The sequence below is a fragment of the Lagenorhynchus albirostris genome, chromosome 11 (genome assembly GCF_949774975.1).
Source record: "Lagenorhynchus albirostris chromosome 11, mLagAlb1.1, whole genome shotgun sequence".
NCBI lineage: Eukaryota > Metazoa > Chordata > Mammalia > Artiodactyla > Delphinidae > Lagenorhynchus > Lagenorhynchus albirostris.
The window spans coordinates 96,564,477-96,580,095 of record NC_083105.1 but is presented as its reverse complement, the minus strand read 5'-3'; the positions used below and the strand labels follow the sequence as shown (position 1 = coordinate 96,580,095).

General features: G+C 39.9%; 1 protein-coding gene and 1 long non-coding RNA gene across 2 annotated transcripts in view; one reads left to right on the top strand and one right to left on the bottom strand.

Annotated features, from left to right (window-relative positions):
- Window positions 1–6,356: 6,356 nt before the first annotated feature.
- LOC132529879 (pregnancy zone protein-like) overlaps window positions 6,357–15,619 on the bottom strand; it is a 41,277-nt gene continuing 32,014 nt past the window's right edge. The window contains exons 23-36 of the mRNA XM_060166944.1: window positions 15,269–15,352; window positions 14,556–14,732; window positions 14,181–14,268; window positions 12,428–12,584; window positions 11,972–12,046; window positions 11,513–11,690; window positions 10,851–11,074; window positions 9,728–9,946; window positions 9,426–9,556; window positions 8,967–9,057; window positions 8,350–8,418; window positions 7,849–7,951; window positions 7,015–7,056; window positions 6,357–6,379 (exon numbers count right to left, since the gene is read on the bottom strand). Of these exons, the coding sequence (XP_060022927.1) occupies window positions 6,357–6,379; window positions 7,015–7,056; window positions 7,849–7,951; window positions 8,350–8,418; window positions 8,967–9,057; window positions 9,426–9,556; window positions 9,728–9,946; window positions 10,851–11,074; window positions 11,513–11,690; window positions 11,972–12,046; window positions 12,428–12,584; window positions 14,181–14,268; window positions 14,556–14,732; window positions 15,269–15,352 (1,661 nt within the window). The remainder of the gene's footprint in view (window positions 6,380–7,014; window positions 7,057–7,848; window positions 7,952–8,349; window positions 8,419–8,966; window positions 9,058–9,425; window positions 9,557–9,727; window positions 9,947–10,850; window positions 11,075–11,512; window positions 11,691–11,971; window positions 12,047–12,427; window positions 12,585–14,180; window positions 14,269–14,555; window positions 14,733–15,268; window positions 15,353–15,619) is intronic.
- Window positions 9,187–15,619, top strand: part of LOC132529884 (uncharacterized) — a 37,813-nt gene continuing 31,380 nt past the window's right edge. Inside the window, exons 1-2 of the long non-coding RNA XR_009543606.1 lie at window positions 9,187–9,242; window positions 9,663–9,984. This is a non-coding gene — a long non-coding RNA (uncharacterized LOC132529884). The remainder of the gene's footprint in view (window positions 9,243–9,662; window positions 9,985–15,619) is intronic.

The window sequence follows — 15,619 nt, the reverse complement described above, 5'->3', positions numbered from 1 at the left end:
TGGGGTTTGTTATCGTAGGTCTTTTTCTTCTTTTGTGTTTCCTGCCTAGAGAAGTTCCTTTAGTATTTGTGTAAAGCTGGTTTAGTGGTGCTGAGTTCTCTTAGTTTTTGCTTGTCTGTAAAGGTTTTAATTTCTCCATCAAATCTGAATGAGATCCTTGCTGGGTAGAGTAATCTTGGTTGTAGGTTTTTCTCTTTCATCACTTTAAATATGTCCTGCCACTCCCTTCTGGCTTGCAGGGTTTCTGCTGAAAGATCACCTGTTAACCTTATGGAGATTCCCTTGTATGTTATTTGTTGTTTTTCCCTTGCTGCTTTTAGTATTTCCTCTTTGTATTTAATTTTTGATAGTTTGATTAATATGTGTCTTGGCGTTTTTCTCCTTGGATTTATCCTATATGGGACTCTCTGTGCTTCCTGGACTTGATTAACTATTTACTTTCACATATTAGGGAAGTTTTCAACTATAATCTCTTCAAATATTTTCTCAGTACCTTTCTTTTTCTCTTCTTCTTCTAGGACCCCTATAATTCGAATGTTGGCGCGTTTAATGTTATCCCAGAGGTCTCTGAGAATGTCCTCAATTCTCTTCATTCTTTTTTCTTTAATCTGCTCTGCAGTAGTTATTTCCACTATTTTATCTTCCAGGTCACTTATCCGTTCTTCTGCCTCAGTTATTCTGCTATTGATCCGTTCTAGAGAATTTTTAATTTCATCTATTGCGTTCTCATTTTTTGTTTGCTCTTTAGTTCTTCTAGGTCCTTGTTAAACATTTCTTGTATTTTCTCCATTCTATTTCCAAGATTTTGGATCATCTTTACTATCATTATTCTGAATTGTTTTTCAGGTAGCAGGCCTATTTCCTCTTCATGTGTTAGGTCTGGTGGGTTTTTACCTTGCCCCTTCATCTGCTGTGTGTTTCTCTGTCTTCTCATTTTGCTTAACTTACTGTGTTTGGGGTCTCCTTTTCGCAGCCTGCAGGTTCGTAGTTCCCGTTGTTTTTGGTGTTTGCCCCGAGTGGCTAATGTTGGTTCAGTGGGTTGTGTAGGCTTCCTGGTGGAGGGGACTAGTGCCTGTGTTCTGGTGGATGAGGCTGGATTTTGTCTTTCCGGTGGGCAGGTCCAAGTCTGGTGGTTTGTTTTGGGGTGTCTGTGACCTTATTATTACTTTAGGCAGCCTCTCTGCTAATGGGCGGGTTTATGTTCCTGTCTTGCTAGTTGTTTGGCAAAGGGTGTCCAGCAGTATACCTTGCTGGTCGTTGAGTGGAGCTGGGTCTTGGCTTTGAGATGGAAATCTCTGGGAGATTTTTGCCATTTGATATTACATGGAGCTGGGAGGTCTCTGGTATACCAATGTCCTGAACTTGGCTCTCCCACCTCAGAGGCACAGCCCAATGCCTCGGTGGAACACCAACAGCCTGTCATCCACATGGCTCAGAATAAAAGGGAGAAAAAAAGAAAGAATGAAAAAGATAAAATAAAATAAATTAAATTAAAGTTATTAAAATAAAAACCAATTATTAAAAACAATTTAAAAAGTAATTTTAAAAAAAAGAAAGAAGAGAGCAACCAAGCCAAAAAACTAATCCACCAGTGATAACAAGTGCTAAAAACTATACTAACAAAAAGAAAAGAAAAGAAAAAAAAACGGACAGAACACTAGGACAAATAGTAAAAGCAAAGCTATACAGACAAAATCTCACACAGAAGCGTACACATACACAGTCACAAAAAGAGAAAAAGGGAAAAAAAAAAAATATATATAGGTATATCGATGCTCCCAAAGTCCACCTCCTCAATTTGGGATGATTCGTTATCTATTCAGGTATTCCACAGATGCAGGGTACGTCAGGTTGATTGTGGAGATTTAATCCGTTGCTCCTGAGGCTGCTGGGAGAGATTTCCCTTTCTCTTCTTTGTTTGCACAGCTCCTGGGGTTCAGCTTTGGATTTGGACCCGCCTCTGAGTGTAGGTCGCCTGAGGGTGTCTGTTCTTTGCTCAGACAGGACGGGGTTAAAGGAGCAGCTGCTTCGGGGGCTCTGGCTCACTCAGACTGGGGGGAGGGAAGGGTACGGAGTGCGGCGGCAGAGGCCACCGTGACGTTGCACCAGCCTGAGGTGCGCCGTGCGTTCTCCCGGGGAAGTTGTCCCTGGATCCCGGGACCCTGGCAGTGGCGGGCTGCACAGGCTCCCAGGAGGGGCGGTGTGGATAGTGACCTGTGCTCGCACACAGGCTTCTTGGTGGTGGCAGCAGTGGCCTTAGCGTCTCATGCCCGTCTCTGGGGTCTGTGCTGATAGCCGCGCCTCGCGGCCATCTCTGGAGCTCCTTTAAGCGGCGCCCTGAATGCCCTCTCCTCGCGCACCAGGAAACAAAGAGGCAAGAAAAAGCCTCTTGCCTCTTCGGCAGTTCCAGACCTTTTCCCGGACTCCCTCCCGGCTAGCCGTGGCGCACTTAACCCCTTCAGGCTGTGTTCACACCGCCAACCCCAGTCCTCTCCCTGGGATCTGACCGAAGCCCGAGCCTCAGCTCCCAGCCCCCGCCCGCCCCGGTGGGTGAGCTGACAAGCCTCTCGGGCTGGTGAGTGCCGGTCGGCCCTGATCTTCTGTGCAGGAATCTCTCTGCTTTGCCCTCCGCAACCCTGTGGCTGCGCTCTCCTCCGCGGCCCCGAAGCTGCCCCCCTCCGCCACCCGCAGTCTCCGCCCGCGAAGGGGCTTCCCAGTGTGTGTAAACCTTTCCTCCTTCAAAGCTCCCTCCCACTGGTGCAGGGCCTGTCCCTATTCTTTTGTCTGTTTTTTCTTTTTTGTTTTGCCCTACCCAGGTACGTGGGGAGTTTCTTGCCTTTTGGGAGGTCTGAGGTCTTCTGCCAGCTTTCAGTAGGTGTTCTGTAGGGGGTGTTCCACATGTAGATGTATTTCTGATATATTTGTGGGGAGGAAGATTGATCTCCGCATCTTACTCTTCCGCCATCTTGAAGTTTCTCCCTCCAAATAATGTTTTAAGGCATGGAATTGTCTAAGTGTAGACGAGAGATATGTGTGCTAAACCATCAAAAGCATGAAAACAGCCCCACTCTGCACAAGTGGACTGTATCAGAAATTAGAAAGATCAGAATTAATTTGCTTTCTTCTTCCTGACATTGCTTAGAAGATGGACTATCTATAATGCATCTCTGAAATAATTCTTTTTAAAAAAATCTTTCAGTGGTTTCTATCAACAAATAAGAAATATTGTTCTAGTCTTTCCTTATCTTGTAATTTTATTTTTGCCCTTATCTTTTAATTTGTCTCCTTGTATACACTGTATTATTCATTCAACTTATCTTACTATTTATGTCCATGAAATTAATCTCTAATTTTTATTTTGTAGTTCAGGCCAAATTCAGAAATTAAGTCAGAATTAGAATTCACTTCATGTGAAATGAATAAATGAACATAAAATGTGTCTGAATAGGCAAGGCTAAATATTGTAAAAAAGTTGACATTCATAATCATTATAAATTTATTAGTATTCAGTGAATTTCCAAACAATGCTCAATGTCACTATGGGGATAATTCACATCATAAAAAATTTCAAAATTTTACCTGGAATAAATAATAAGCTTAGTATTGCAAATAAAAGGTGAAAACAGAGAAATGAGAATGGACCAGCCAGAGTAATTATTAAAATATTTTATTAAGCCCCAGTAATTCAAATATTTTAGTACATGTGAAAGAATAGACTAGCTAATCAATGAAATAGAATAAATCACTTAGAAACAAGTCAAAACATATGCTAATTTAATTTGTGATAAAGGAGTCATGTTTTATTAGCAGGGAAATATTGAATTGGTTCATAAATGATAATGAGACTATTAGAAAGCTACATACATGAGAAAAAAATGTCAGTTTAGATACTCACTCACCAAACAATAGAAAACAAAATAATTTAAGATGGAATTAAATGTAAAAATTTGAACCAGGACTTTTGCTTCTACACCTGCATGATTTCATCACCACAAAGATCTCTCTAATGCTATCCCTTTGTAAGTCACATCCCTCCCCACTGGCTCTAGCCTCCATAAAGCCTGGAAACCACCAATTTATTTTCCATTTCTATGATTTTGCCATTTCAAGAATGTTATATGAAAGGAATCACACAGTATGACCTTCTGAAATTGTCTTTCTTTTCACTCAGTGTAATGTTTTGGAGATCCATCCAAGTTGTTGCCTGTATCAGTACTTTGTCCCTCTTTATTACCGACTAGTATTCCATAGTATGAATGTACCACAGGTAGTTTAACCTTTCACCTACTGATGGACATTTTGGTTGTTTCCAATATTTGGAAATATTGTTTTCTTTTCCCCACCTTCCTGTGGGTTACTTGAACATTTTTTAAAATTTCATTTTGATTTATCTATAGTTTCTTTGCTTATACCTCTTTGCATGATTTTTCAGTGTTTTAAAAAACACTGTGGGCAATTAGGAACCAAGATGGTGGAGTAGAAGGATGTGCTTTCACTTCCTCTTGTGAGAACACCAGAATCACAACTAGCTGCTGGACACTCATCGACAGGAAGACACTGGAACTCACCAAAAAAGATACCCCATATCCAAACACAAAGGAGAAGCCACAATGAGATGGTAGGAGGGGCGCAATCACAGTAAAATCAAATCCCATAACTGCTGGGTGGGTGACTCACAGACTGGAGAACACTTATACCACAGAAGTCCACCCACTGGAGTGAAGGTTCTGAGCCCCACGTCAGGTTCTCAACCTGGGGGTTTCGACAATGGGAGGAGGAATTCCCAGAGAATCAGACTTTGAAGGCTAGTGGGATTTGTATGCAGGACTGCAACTGGACTGGGGGAAACAGAGACTCCACTCTTGGAGGGCACACACAAAGTAATGTGCGTATTGGGACCCAGGGGAAGGAGCAGTGACCCCAGGGGAGACTGAACCAGACCTACCTGCTAGTGTTGGAGGGTCTCCTGCAGAGGTGGGTGGTGGCTGTGGCTCACCATGGGGATAAGGACACTGGCAGCAGAAGTTCTGGGAAGTACTCCTTTGGCCCTCCCAGAGTCTGCCATTAGCCCCACCAAAGAGCCCAGGTAGGCTCCAGTGTTGGGTTGCCTCAGGCCAAACAACCAACAGGGAGGGAACCCAGCCCCACCTATCAGCAGTCAAGCAGATTGAAGTTTTACTGAGCTCTGCCCACCAGAGCAACAGTCAGCTCTACCCACCACCAGTCCCTCCCATCAGGAAACTTGCACAAGCCTCTTGGATAGCCTCATCCACCAGAGGGCAGACAGCAGAAGCAAGAAGAACTACAATCCTGCAGCCTGTGGAACAAAAACCACATTCACAGAAAGAGAGACAAGATGAAAAGGCAGAGGGCTATGTACCAGATGAAGGAACAAGATAAAACCCCAGAAAAACAACTAAATGAAGTGGAGATAGGCAACCTTCCAGAAAAAGAATTCAGAATAATGATAGTGAAGATGATCCAGGACCTCGGAAAAAGAATGGAGGCAAAGATCGAGAAGATGCAAGAAATGTTTAGCAAAGACCTAGAAGAATTAAGGAACAAACAAACAGAGATGAACAATACAATAACTGAAATGAAAACTACACTAGAAGGAATCAATAGCAGAATAACTGAGGCAGAAGAACGGATAAGTGACCTGGAAGACAGAATGGTGGAACTCATTGGCATGTAACAGAATAAAGAAAAAAGGATGAAAAGAACTGAAGACAGCCTAAGAGACCTCTGGGACAACATTAAATGCAACAACATTTGCATTATAGGGGTCCCAGAAGGAGAAGAGACAGATTAAGGACCCAAGAAAATATTTGAAGAGATTATAGTTGAAAACTTCCCTAACATGGGAAAGGAAATAGCCACCCAAGTCCAGGAAGCACAGAGAGTCCCATACAGGATAGACCCAAGGAGAAATACGCTGAGACACACAGTAATTAAACTGACAAAAATTAAAGACAAAGAAAAATTATTGAAAGCAGCAAGGGAAAAACGACAAATAACATATAAGGGAACTCCCATAAGGTTAACAGCTGATTTCTCAGCAGAAACTCTACAAGCCAGAAGGGAATGGCATGATATACTTAAAGTGATGAAAGGGAAGAACCTACAACCAAGAAAAAACACTGTGGAGAATGGATATGTATTTCAGAAGGGAAATATAACATTGATAAAGAACAAAAGAAAAGATAGAGTTGTAAATGTCATAAATTTATTCGACACACAAATTTCATGTACTTCCAATTCCCGTCCCTTCTTTCTCCCACTATTTTCTCTCCTGATAAGTCTTTTTTCCTCATTTCGGGAAAAGTTCATCTGATGAAGTTTGTAAGTTTCCATCTTTAAGCATTTCCGTGTTCAGATGCTAAACAGTAGAAGAAAAGTTAGAAATATTAGGGAAATTTTGTGATCTAATAAAGGAATAATTTTTCATATTTTAATTATAAATATTTGAACTTAATAAGTTTAATTATTTTTAATGATAAGGTTGTTCTCAGTTTTTTCATGTTTTAAAGTGGAAAGTGGAAGGTCTCACAGCAAGTGTTGTACTGTCAAAGATGAACACTGTCAATCAGCCTAAACGAAGGTCTTGTAGATCACATCTCTTGTGCTGTGTTATATGGATAATTTATAGTGAACAGTTTCCTGACTTTAACTAGTATAAGTTTAGAAACATCCCAGAAAGGCCGTGGGTAATAAATATATCACCACTGAGAATAGAAACATAAACTAAATATTAGATGATTTCCCTTTTATATGTGGCAAATTCCTGGATTCATCTTCAAACAAGTCAACCCAGACACCAGTAATTATATTTTACTTGCATTTTTTTCTACTGTGAAATTCTATAATACATTTTAGATAGTTCAATTCATAAATGATTTACCAAGGAGTTTTATAATATGGTAAGGATATGCTCAAGAAGCAGCTTTACACAGACAACACATATTTTATTTATTTTCTTTTTGTTGGCATTAGATTTTACCATTTATACTTTACCAGCACTGCAGGGAACACTGTACTCTTCAATGGTGAATTCCTCTGAAATGCAAAAATGATGAGACAGAGTGAAGACATTCAGTAATAGGCACATGAATGGTTAATTGTAAATAAAGTGTGTAAGCTACGAAAGAAAGTATAAAGCACAGTTACAGAGCCAATAAAAGGACTTACTTCTGTACTAAGCCTTTTGGGATTGGTTAGTGAGGAGCAAGAGAAAATTGGCCTTGGACATAAAGTTGAGGGGCAGATTTCACAAATGGATAACTGTCTTTCTATAGGACACTGTATAGCCCTTTTTCACAACTATGTTTTTCTTATTGGAGTTGTACGTTCCTCTCTGAACCTTTTCTTTTCTGAGAAAGAGTAAAGTTTGAACACTACCAGCATGCTAAGATACTGGTAAGTTTCTACTTCAAAGTCATGAGCAAATGGAAGAATTTCCTGACATATTATACAAAGTTTCCCAAAATTTGTGAAACTATCTGAGGCCCAAATCAAAAACAGAACAAATTTTGGGTCTCATATCACACATTTTTAGTTATTGCCACCCTTCTTTTCTTTCTGGAATAATTCAGTCCAGAAAAAATGTCATAGGGGAATTTAGAAAAAATTGATCCCCTTATTGCTTTATGATCAATTTATAAGAATGATTCTAATACTTGTTTGGGGGCATAAGACAGATTAATATACAGGAATATGCTTATCCTGTGATCATAAACTCAACTCTTTCTTCCAGTGAAAGATTGTGGAGTTTTCTTTCAGTTAAGGTGACCCTGTCCTAGTTAGTCATCTTTTTCCTTTCAAGGCTCAGCATGTCTGAATCCCACTCACCTGTCTCATAATAATCATAGGCCTTTACGGTAGCTGGTTTTAAATTCTTTATTGGGATGTTTTGTTCCACTGAGAAGGAGAAACTCAAGCTTTGATGGGTTAGCTGGAGAGACAGGAAAACTGAATTGGAATCAAAGATTAACTCAGTTACTCTTTTCTTAAGATAGTATCAAACCCTGTACTTATGCTGTCCTCTGCACCAAAACCTGTGGAAAGAACGAGAGGTTTTAAGACTTGCATAATACACTCAATGACAGATAAAAGAAGGGCAAAAAGACGATTCTATGGACAGTCAAATGTAGTAAATTGAGCTTTGTTGACCTGGCCCAGCTTCGTTTCCCTCTGTAGCTATTTTCTTTCCCCACAATTCATAAATGCTATACCAGGGAGTTTTATAATACGATAAGTTGTGTAGGTGAAATACACTCTTTGGAACCTGGGTTGGTTTGTTAGAATCTGTAGTGGTTCTTCCAGATCTAGCAGAATCACAGAGAATCTTACCTCTTCAAAGTAAATCAGGACGTGGTTGGTGCTCACTTCAGTCCTTTGAATCTGAGGCCTTTCTTGGAGCTGTTGACCAAGAGGAAAGGCCAAAGATATGGGATGAGGAACTTTCAGGCTGAGGCAGTTTTCAGGTATTTACGTTCTAAAAGGCTTCTCAGAGACATCCAAACACTAATTTTGATTTCTTCAAGAATAATAGTAATAATAATAAAAATAATAAAAGTAATATTTATTAAACCCTCCTTATCTATCTATCTGTCTATCATCTATTTAGAGAGGGAATTATCTTCCAACTATATTAAAAAAAGGAGAATATATGTATATGCTTACATATGATATAGTCTCCCTTTTTCTTTTTGTACATAGTTGGAAGATAATTCAATGCACTACACATTCCTAGAAGTCTCAGGGCCTGCTGGAACATTATTAACCATGTTTATGATTTATGTCTTATAGTTGAGACCACATAGCTAGGATGCCCACTTTTAAAATGATGGAAACACACACTAGAGAAACAAGTTTGAGGGAATAAACCTCTTGGAGAACTGAATCAACAAAATAAAATTGACAGCATTTGCCATGACTTTGCTATCTGTAAGAAACTTAGGGTTTACCTTTTTCACTGATGCTTTCACAGGTATGAAGCCTGATACCATCTTCACATCAACAATGACCATGTTGGAGCTGGGTCGTTCCCCAGTATAACTGTGAAGTCAAGGCATAGGGACAAGGCAGTCAAACAAAATTCTTTGGAATTCATTCAAGACAGAAGTCTTTCCTCTTTTATTTCTACCGTTCCTTATCCCTGGCTACCACTCAGCTTTGCCATCTACTCTATTTTCTTCTGCTATAGTTGTTTGGAAAACTCATTATGAATGTATACTCTGCAGGTATGGTAACATCATATTCTCAATGTTAAGGCTTTTCAGTAAGAGTGAAGAAAATTTTCTTTAAATAACTATTGCAAGAATTTCTTGTTTATTATGTATGACCTTGGACAGTGAAGATCCCCTGCACAAGAAACTCTATTTCACTATATTCTACAAAATGTCTCATAGTGGTTTAGGATTTACCTAATGTTGATGAGAATCTGGACTTTGCTGTGAGCATTGACTCCATCACAATTCTTGGGGAGAATATCAACTTTCAGAGTAAAGGGAGATTTTCCTTCTTTCTTGGGCAGGATATTATATCTCAGGGATGTCTAAAACAAATTGAAAAAAAATCCTTTATTTTTACACTCAAATAGTCTATCTCTTCTACGTGATTTATACCTCCCCTTAGGACATGTCTCTTTTTCTATTTTGAAGTTCAAATGGAATCCTTGAGACTTGTTCTCCCATTTGTGGCATCGCCTGAACCCTGGCAGTCTCACCTGGAGGTACACACATCCCGACCCTGACACTGCCATGCTGTACTCCCCTGGAACCTCTGGCAAAGCGACCTCCTGCAGCAATAGGCGATTGCCTTCATCTACTTGGAATTCTTCAGAGAAGGTCTCTGAAGACTTGATGGTGACTGTAGCCGCTTTCTCCCTTTTAGTGAAAGTTGCTGCTCCATACTTGGAGAGCGCTTGGAGAGCTACCACCGTATCCTGCAAAAAGATGGGTTCAGAAAGCACAGGAGAGGAAGGTAACAAAATCATACCAGATGTAAACCACATCAACACTGTTCTCAGAGTTATTTAGTCATAAACACAGTTCATTCACTGGATTTCAAGTCAATTCAGACCTGGTTATTAATCATGAACTATTCTAGGAACTTTGGGGGAAATGAAGTTTCCTTGTTCAAGCAGTTTACAGTGTACATATGGGAATGAGACTCAAATATTTGACGTAGAGGATATTTCAATAATTATAAATTTATATAACAACATTTGTTGGAAAAATTCAGAGAATGGAGAAGAAATTGGAGCTAGCATAATAAGAAAATGCTGTGAAGAAGCTGTGAAGAAGGTGAGAATAATGAGGTCTGAATAATGAGAAAGGTCTGAATAATGAGAAAGGTTTATAAAGACAGAAGAGAGGCATCAGGCAGTACCAGGGAGGGAAATGTTGTTGTAGTAAAGACATAGAAAAGAGTGAGCCAATTCCAGAGAAAGAGAAGGGATCAGCCTTTTGGCCATGCCACGCAGCATGAGGGATCTTAGTTCCTTGACCGGGGATCGAAGCTGCACCCCCTGCAGTGGAAGCATGGAGTCTTAACCACTGGACCGCCAGGGAAGTCCCCAAGGGAAGTAATCTTATGAAAACATTGCTCTAGGAAGGTTGATCGACTTTAGGGATGAGGATCCACTAAGGAGAGAAAATATGAGAGATTGTGCAGAGGACAGAGAAATAATCCATATATAAAATAATGAGGCTGGAATCTTTCTGGTGATGGAGGAATAGACAAAGTATAAATTAGAAACATTATGCAATTATTCAACTCCTAGAATGTGGTTGTGTCTACATGGGTATTAGTATATTTATTTTTCTTCCTAGAGTCTCTTCACAGACCTGAGTGGAGGAGAAGCCCCCACTGGGGTTTTGTTGCTTGGTGATCCATTTCACAATCCGTGTAGCCACAGACAGGTCTTCTGAAGATGGGGCAGGCTGGGCAGTAAGATAGGCAAGGAGAGTGTAAGCTGTCATCTCCACTTCAACAGAAGGAGCCCGGGGTTGATAATAGAGTGCATTAACTTCTTGAGGTTTCCCAGGCCATTGCCAGTGGATTGAGTCCTCTTTGAGATAAAAAAGGATACAATCTTAAGCTTAGAGAACATTTTCAAAACCTAATTCATTAATGATCATTATAATTAGAGCTCACCTAGTGAATGGACATACATGAAGTGAAAGTATTAAATAATCACCAATCAAGCTAATCTTTGCCATGAAAGTAAACTGAGGTTCTAGCAAATCACATTGTGTCTTTGTGTCTGTTACATACTTGTGTGATATTAGAAGCTGGGCTGTTTAAAGTCTATAATGTGTGAATTGATAAAATGATCCATGTCACCCAGAGAACTTAAGTGTTAGGTCAATAATAAATCATCATCATCTTCTTATAATAATATAATGGATAGAATATAATATAAGCATGATATGTGTGAATTTAATAGGTCCTCTCCCTTTGATCACTGGTGATTTTTGGAAGTCACTTTTGCAGTAGCAGCTCTTACCTTCTTTTACAGCCTCTTTGTCTAGTGATTCAAGCAGCTCACTTCGTTTGGCCTGGTTTCCTGCTAGAGCAAAGGCATAGGCCAATAATGCCTTGGTATAGACAAGACTTCCTTGGGCCTCTGAAGTAGACTCCCAGGCCCTTTCCAGGCAGAATAGGGCACTGCGGACAACTGGGTGCTATAAAGAAGATGGACCTTAAGATAGAACCAGGCTAATGAACTGTCTCCAGGGTAACCCTAGATTCAATGCCCCGAAGTGCCTGTGCAACATCACAGTCTGACCAGAGGGTAATTTTCTTTGCAGCTTCCCAAAGGATCTGTCATCCTTTATGCTCTAGTGAAATATACTAATATTAAATAACATGAAAATCACAACTCATTTTCCTCAGACATTCATAGTTCCATGAGTTTTATTCCTTACATTTGTGAGGGAGGTCCAGGGAGTGTGGTAGTACATACAGTGACAGGCAGTGGCATCTCCAGCAGAGCAATGGTGATGTAGGCAGAGAGTGTCACCTCATCGTCTACCCCACCCTGTAAGGATCAGAGGCAGAGACACTCAAACACTCCAGTATTCATCAGCCAGAATCAGCTATCTCTATTTTCCCCTTGGCCATCTCCACTAGAAAGCATCTTTCCTTGGGCAGTATTATTGATTTTTCCCCTTCCTCCTTCACCCTAAAATTCTTAAATCTGTCCCAAATCACTTTCCCTCACTTTTATTAATGTATTGGAGCTTTGGGGGCATGCTGTTTTCTTTCAATACAAACAACTAATTTATTGCTAGGTTTCAGAAGCTTTAGAGTCTACTTTCCTTCTCAGAGCTATGTCACCAGGACTTGAGGAATCAACAGGAGCATCGTAGCTCCTACATGTCACTGTCCTCAGGGCCCAGAACAAATTTAAAGGCATCACCTTAATAGCATTGTTTAACAATGATCCAGAACGCTGGAAACAACCATTTTCCTTTTGCTTCTGTGAGAGCCAGGTAAGGGAGTTCATGATGTGCGAGTCCTCCACAAAGATGTATGACTGGGCTTGAGCGAAGGACTTGAATACAAATGCAGTGAGCCTGTCCAGCAAGGAAGAGGTGGAGACCTGAGGACCATCTCACTTTTAAAGCTCACTGTGTGCAGTTGCCTCCAGGTAGCTTCACAGTTCCGTGGAGAAAATTGGTGGCAAAATGATACTTGAATACTGAATATACTCTTATTTGTCCAGCAAACTTCTGAATCTGTTTTAAAATGTCTCAACTTGATGGGTTTCTCCAGAGTCGATACTTTTCACTTTTTTTTCTCATAAAATGTTTGTGAAATGTGGTGCCTTTCCACCACCAAAATTGCCATTTTCTGAATGATTTTACTACATCACAGTCTCTTTCTGTCCTTCCCCTCCTCTCCTCCCTTAATGTAGAAGCTTTTTCCTCTATCATTTCACATTATGACATTTTCTGCCTTCTATTTCCGTTTTGGGGGATCCTTACTTTACTGCTATTTACTATACTGTCAGAACAGTGAGCTTTCATAGATGAAATGGTGAGATCCTCCACTAGTGATGACACACATAGGAGTTTTTAAAGGATAACAAAATGGGCAGAAGACCTAAATAGACATTTCCCCAAAGAAGATAAACTGATTGACAACAAACACATGAAAGAATGCTCAACATCACTAATCATTAGAGAAATGTAAATCAAAACTACAATGAGATATCATCTCACACCAGTCAGAATGGCCATCATCAAAAAATCTACAAACAATAAATGCTGGAGACGGTGTAGAGAAAAGGGAACCCTCTTGCACTGTTGGGAGGAATGTAAATTGATACAGCCACTATGGAGAACAGTATGGCGGTTCCTTAAAAAGCTACAAATACAACTACCATACAACGCAGCTATCCCACTACTGGGCATATACCCTGAGAAAACCATAATTCAAAGAGAGTCATGTACCACATTGTTCATTGCAGCTCTATTTACAATAGCCAGGACATGGAAGCAACCTGAGTGCCCATCAACAGATAAATGCATAAAGAAGATGTGGCACATATATACAATGGAATATTACTCAGCCATAAAAAGAAACGAAATTGAGTTATTTGTAGTGAGGTGGATGGACCTAGAGTCTGTCATATAGAGTAAAGTAAGTCAGAAAGAGAGAGACAAATACCATATGCTAACACATATATATGGAATCTAAAAAAAAAAAAAAAGGCTCTGAAGAACCTAGGGGCAGGACAGGAATAAAGACGCAGACGTAGAGAATGGACCTGGGGACACAGGGAGTGGGAAGGGTAAGCTGGGATGAAGTGAGAGAGTGGCATGGACATATATACACTACCAAATGTAAAACAGATAGCTAGTGGGAAGCAGCCTCATAGCACAGGGAGATCAGCTCCGTGCTTTGTGACCACCTAGAGGGGTAGGATAGGGAGGGTGGGAGGGAGACTCAAGAGGGAGGAGATATGGGGATATATGTACATGTATAGTTGATTCACTTTGTTATAAAGCAGAAACGAACACACCATTGTAAAGCAATTATACTCCAATTAAGAAAAAAAAAAGGATAACAAATTTCTATGCATGAACTCCAGGTATCAGAGAATAGCTATTTCCAGAATTCTGAAATACTGTGGATCTACAGAGAACATATGGAAATAATTATCTTACCAAGTGTTCCCCTGACTTCTACTATGACGATCCCCAAAGGTGCTGTAAGAACCATCGCTGTGCTTATAATTCAACTGTCTTTGGTAACCTGAAGAGGAAGTTTGCATAGATTTATGAAATAGCACAGACATTGGAGAATGAATCAGGGTTTTCCTCAAAACTGGTTGAGGTGTCACAGGGAAACTACTATGTTACTACGAAGTCTCCAAGACTTGATGATACCATCGAATTTCCTGGTTGTATAGTGGGACAACTTGTTGGATATCACAGCAACAATAATTATTAAATCTTAATCAAAGGGATGTTGACTTGAGTTCACTGGAGGAGATATTTAGGGAATCAGTTAATGTTTTTCCTTTTGGGGTAATCTCTCACCACTGATGAGGTGGCTGATGGCTGTGGACTTGATCTTCTCTGTCAGCAGTCCTGTCTCATTCAGATAGTTCAGAACATAGATGTTAGGGGCAAAAAGGACCATATTCTGCTCTCCACAACCATAGGGCATCTGGAGAAGATTCTGAAGATTTTGCATTGCAGAGCCTAGTATATCACCTGGGGAATGAAAGATATTAAAAAAAAAATCAGAGGAACTCAGAGCTGATTTATGTTGGGATAAGAAGATAGATTACTAACTAAGTGAGAAGTCAAATCATATATAAAGGGGAGGAAAAGAAAGCATAAGAGGTGAAGGAAAACAAGAAATAGAAAGGAAAGAGAAATGAGGGAACAATAAAGTAGATAGTTCAAGGACGGAAAAAACAGGAAAAAATCTGAATGGTAGGATACATCTTTCTGATGAGCCACAAATCTGGTAAAAAACAATTATTTTTCAATCTATTAGGAAGCATCACTACCTAGCCAGTCTCTTGAAGATGAGGGCACAAAGAGATGGCCCTTTTTTACTTTTTAGAGTGTATCAAGGTATAAGATGTAGCACAACATCTATTCAACAGTGCAGTCCTTAGCTTGGTGCTCTTTCTCTCAATCCAACGCCTAGACTCAGACAGTTCATTAGTAAGGGATGGTGAGGCCCCATGCACTAGAATTATGGGGATGGACAACTGCTTCTTTCGGGCTGGGAGACTCACCCAAAACTGAATGTGTTGCCCTGGCAGAGCCTTCAACCACATTTGAAGGAAGTTTTAGTGACAACTTTTCAGGTTCTCTGGTTTCTAATGAAACAAGACAAATATATATAAGGGAGGGAAAAATGAGAGAAACGTTCTAGATTTATTTGAATTTTTTTCATCTATATGATCAAGATCCAACATCTCATTTCTCTTGGTCATTATATAATCTCTTTGATGCAATCCAAGTTTCTCCTAAAGCCACAATTCATCTCACAGTGAAGTTCATATTAATCATATATATTTGTGTTAAATTTCTATAGATTTCCTTATAAGTGTATACCTTATGTTATATTTATTTCTTTCTCTTCA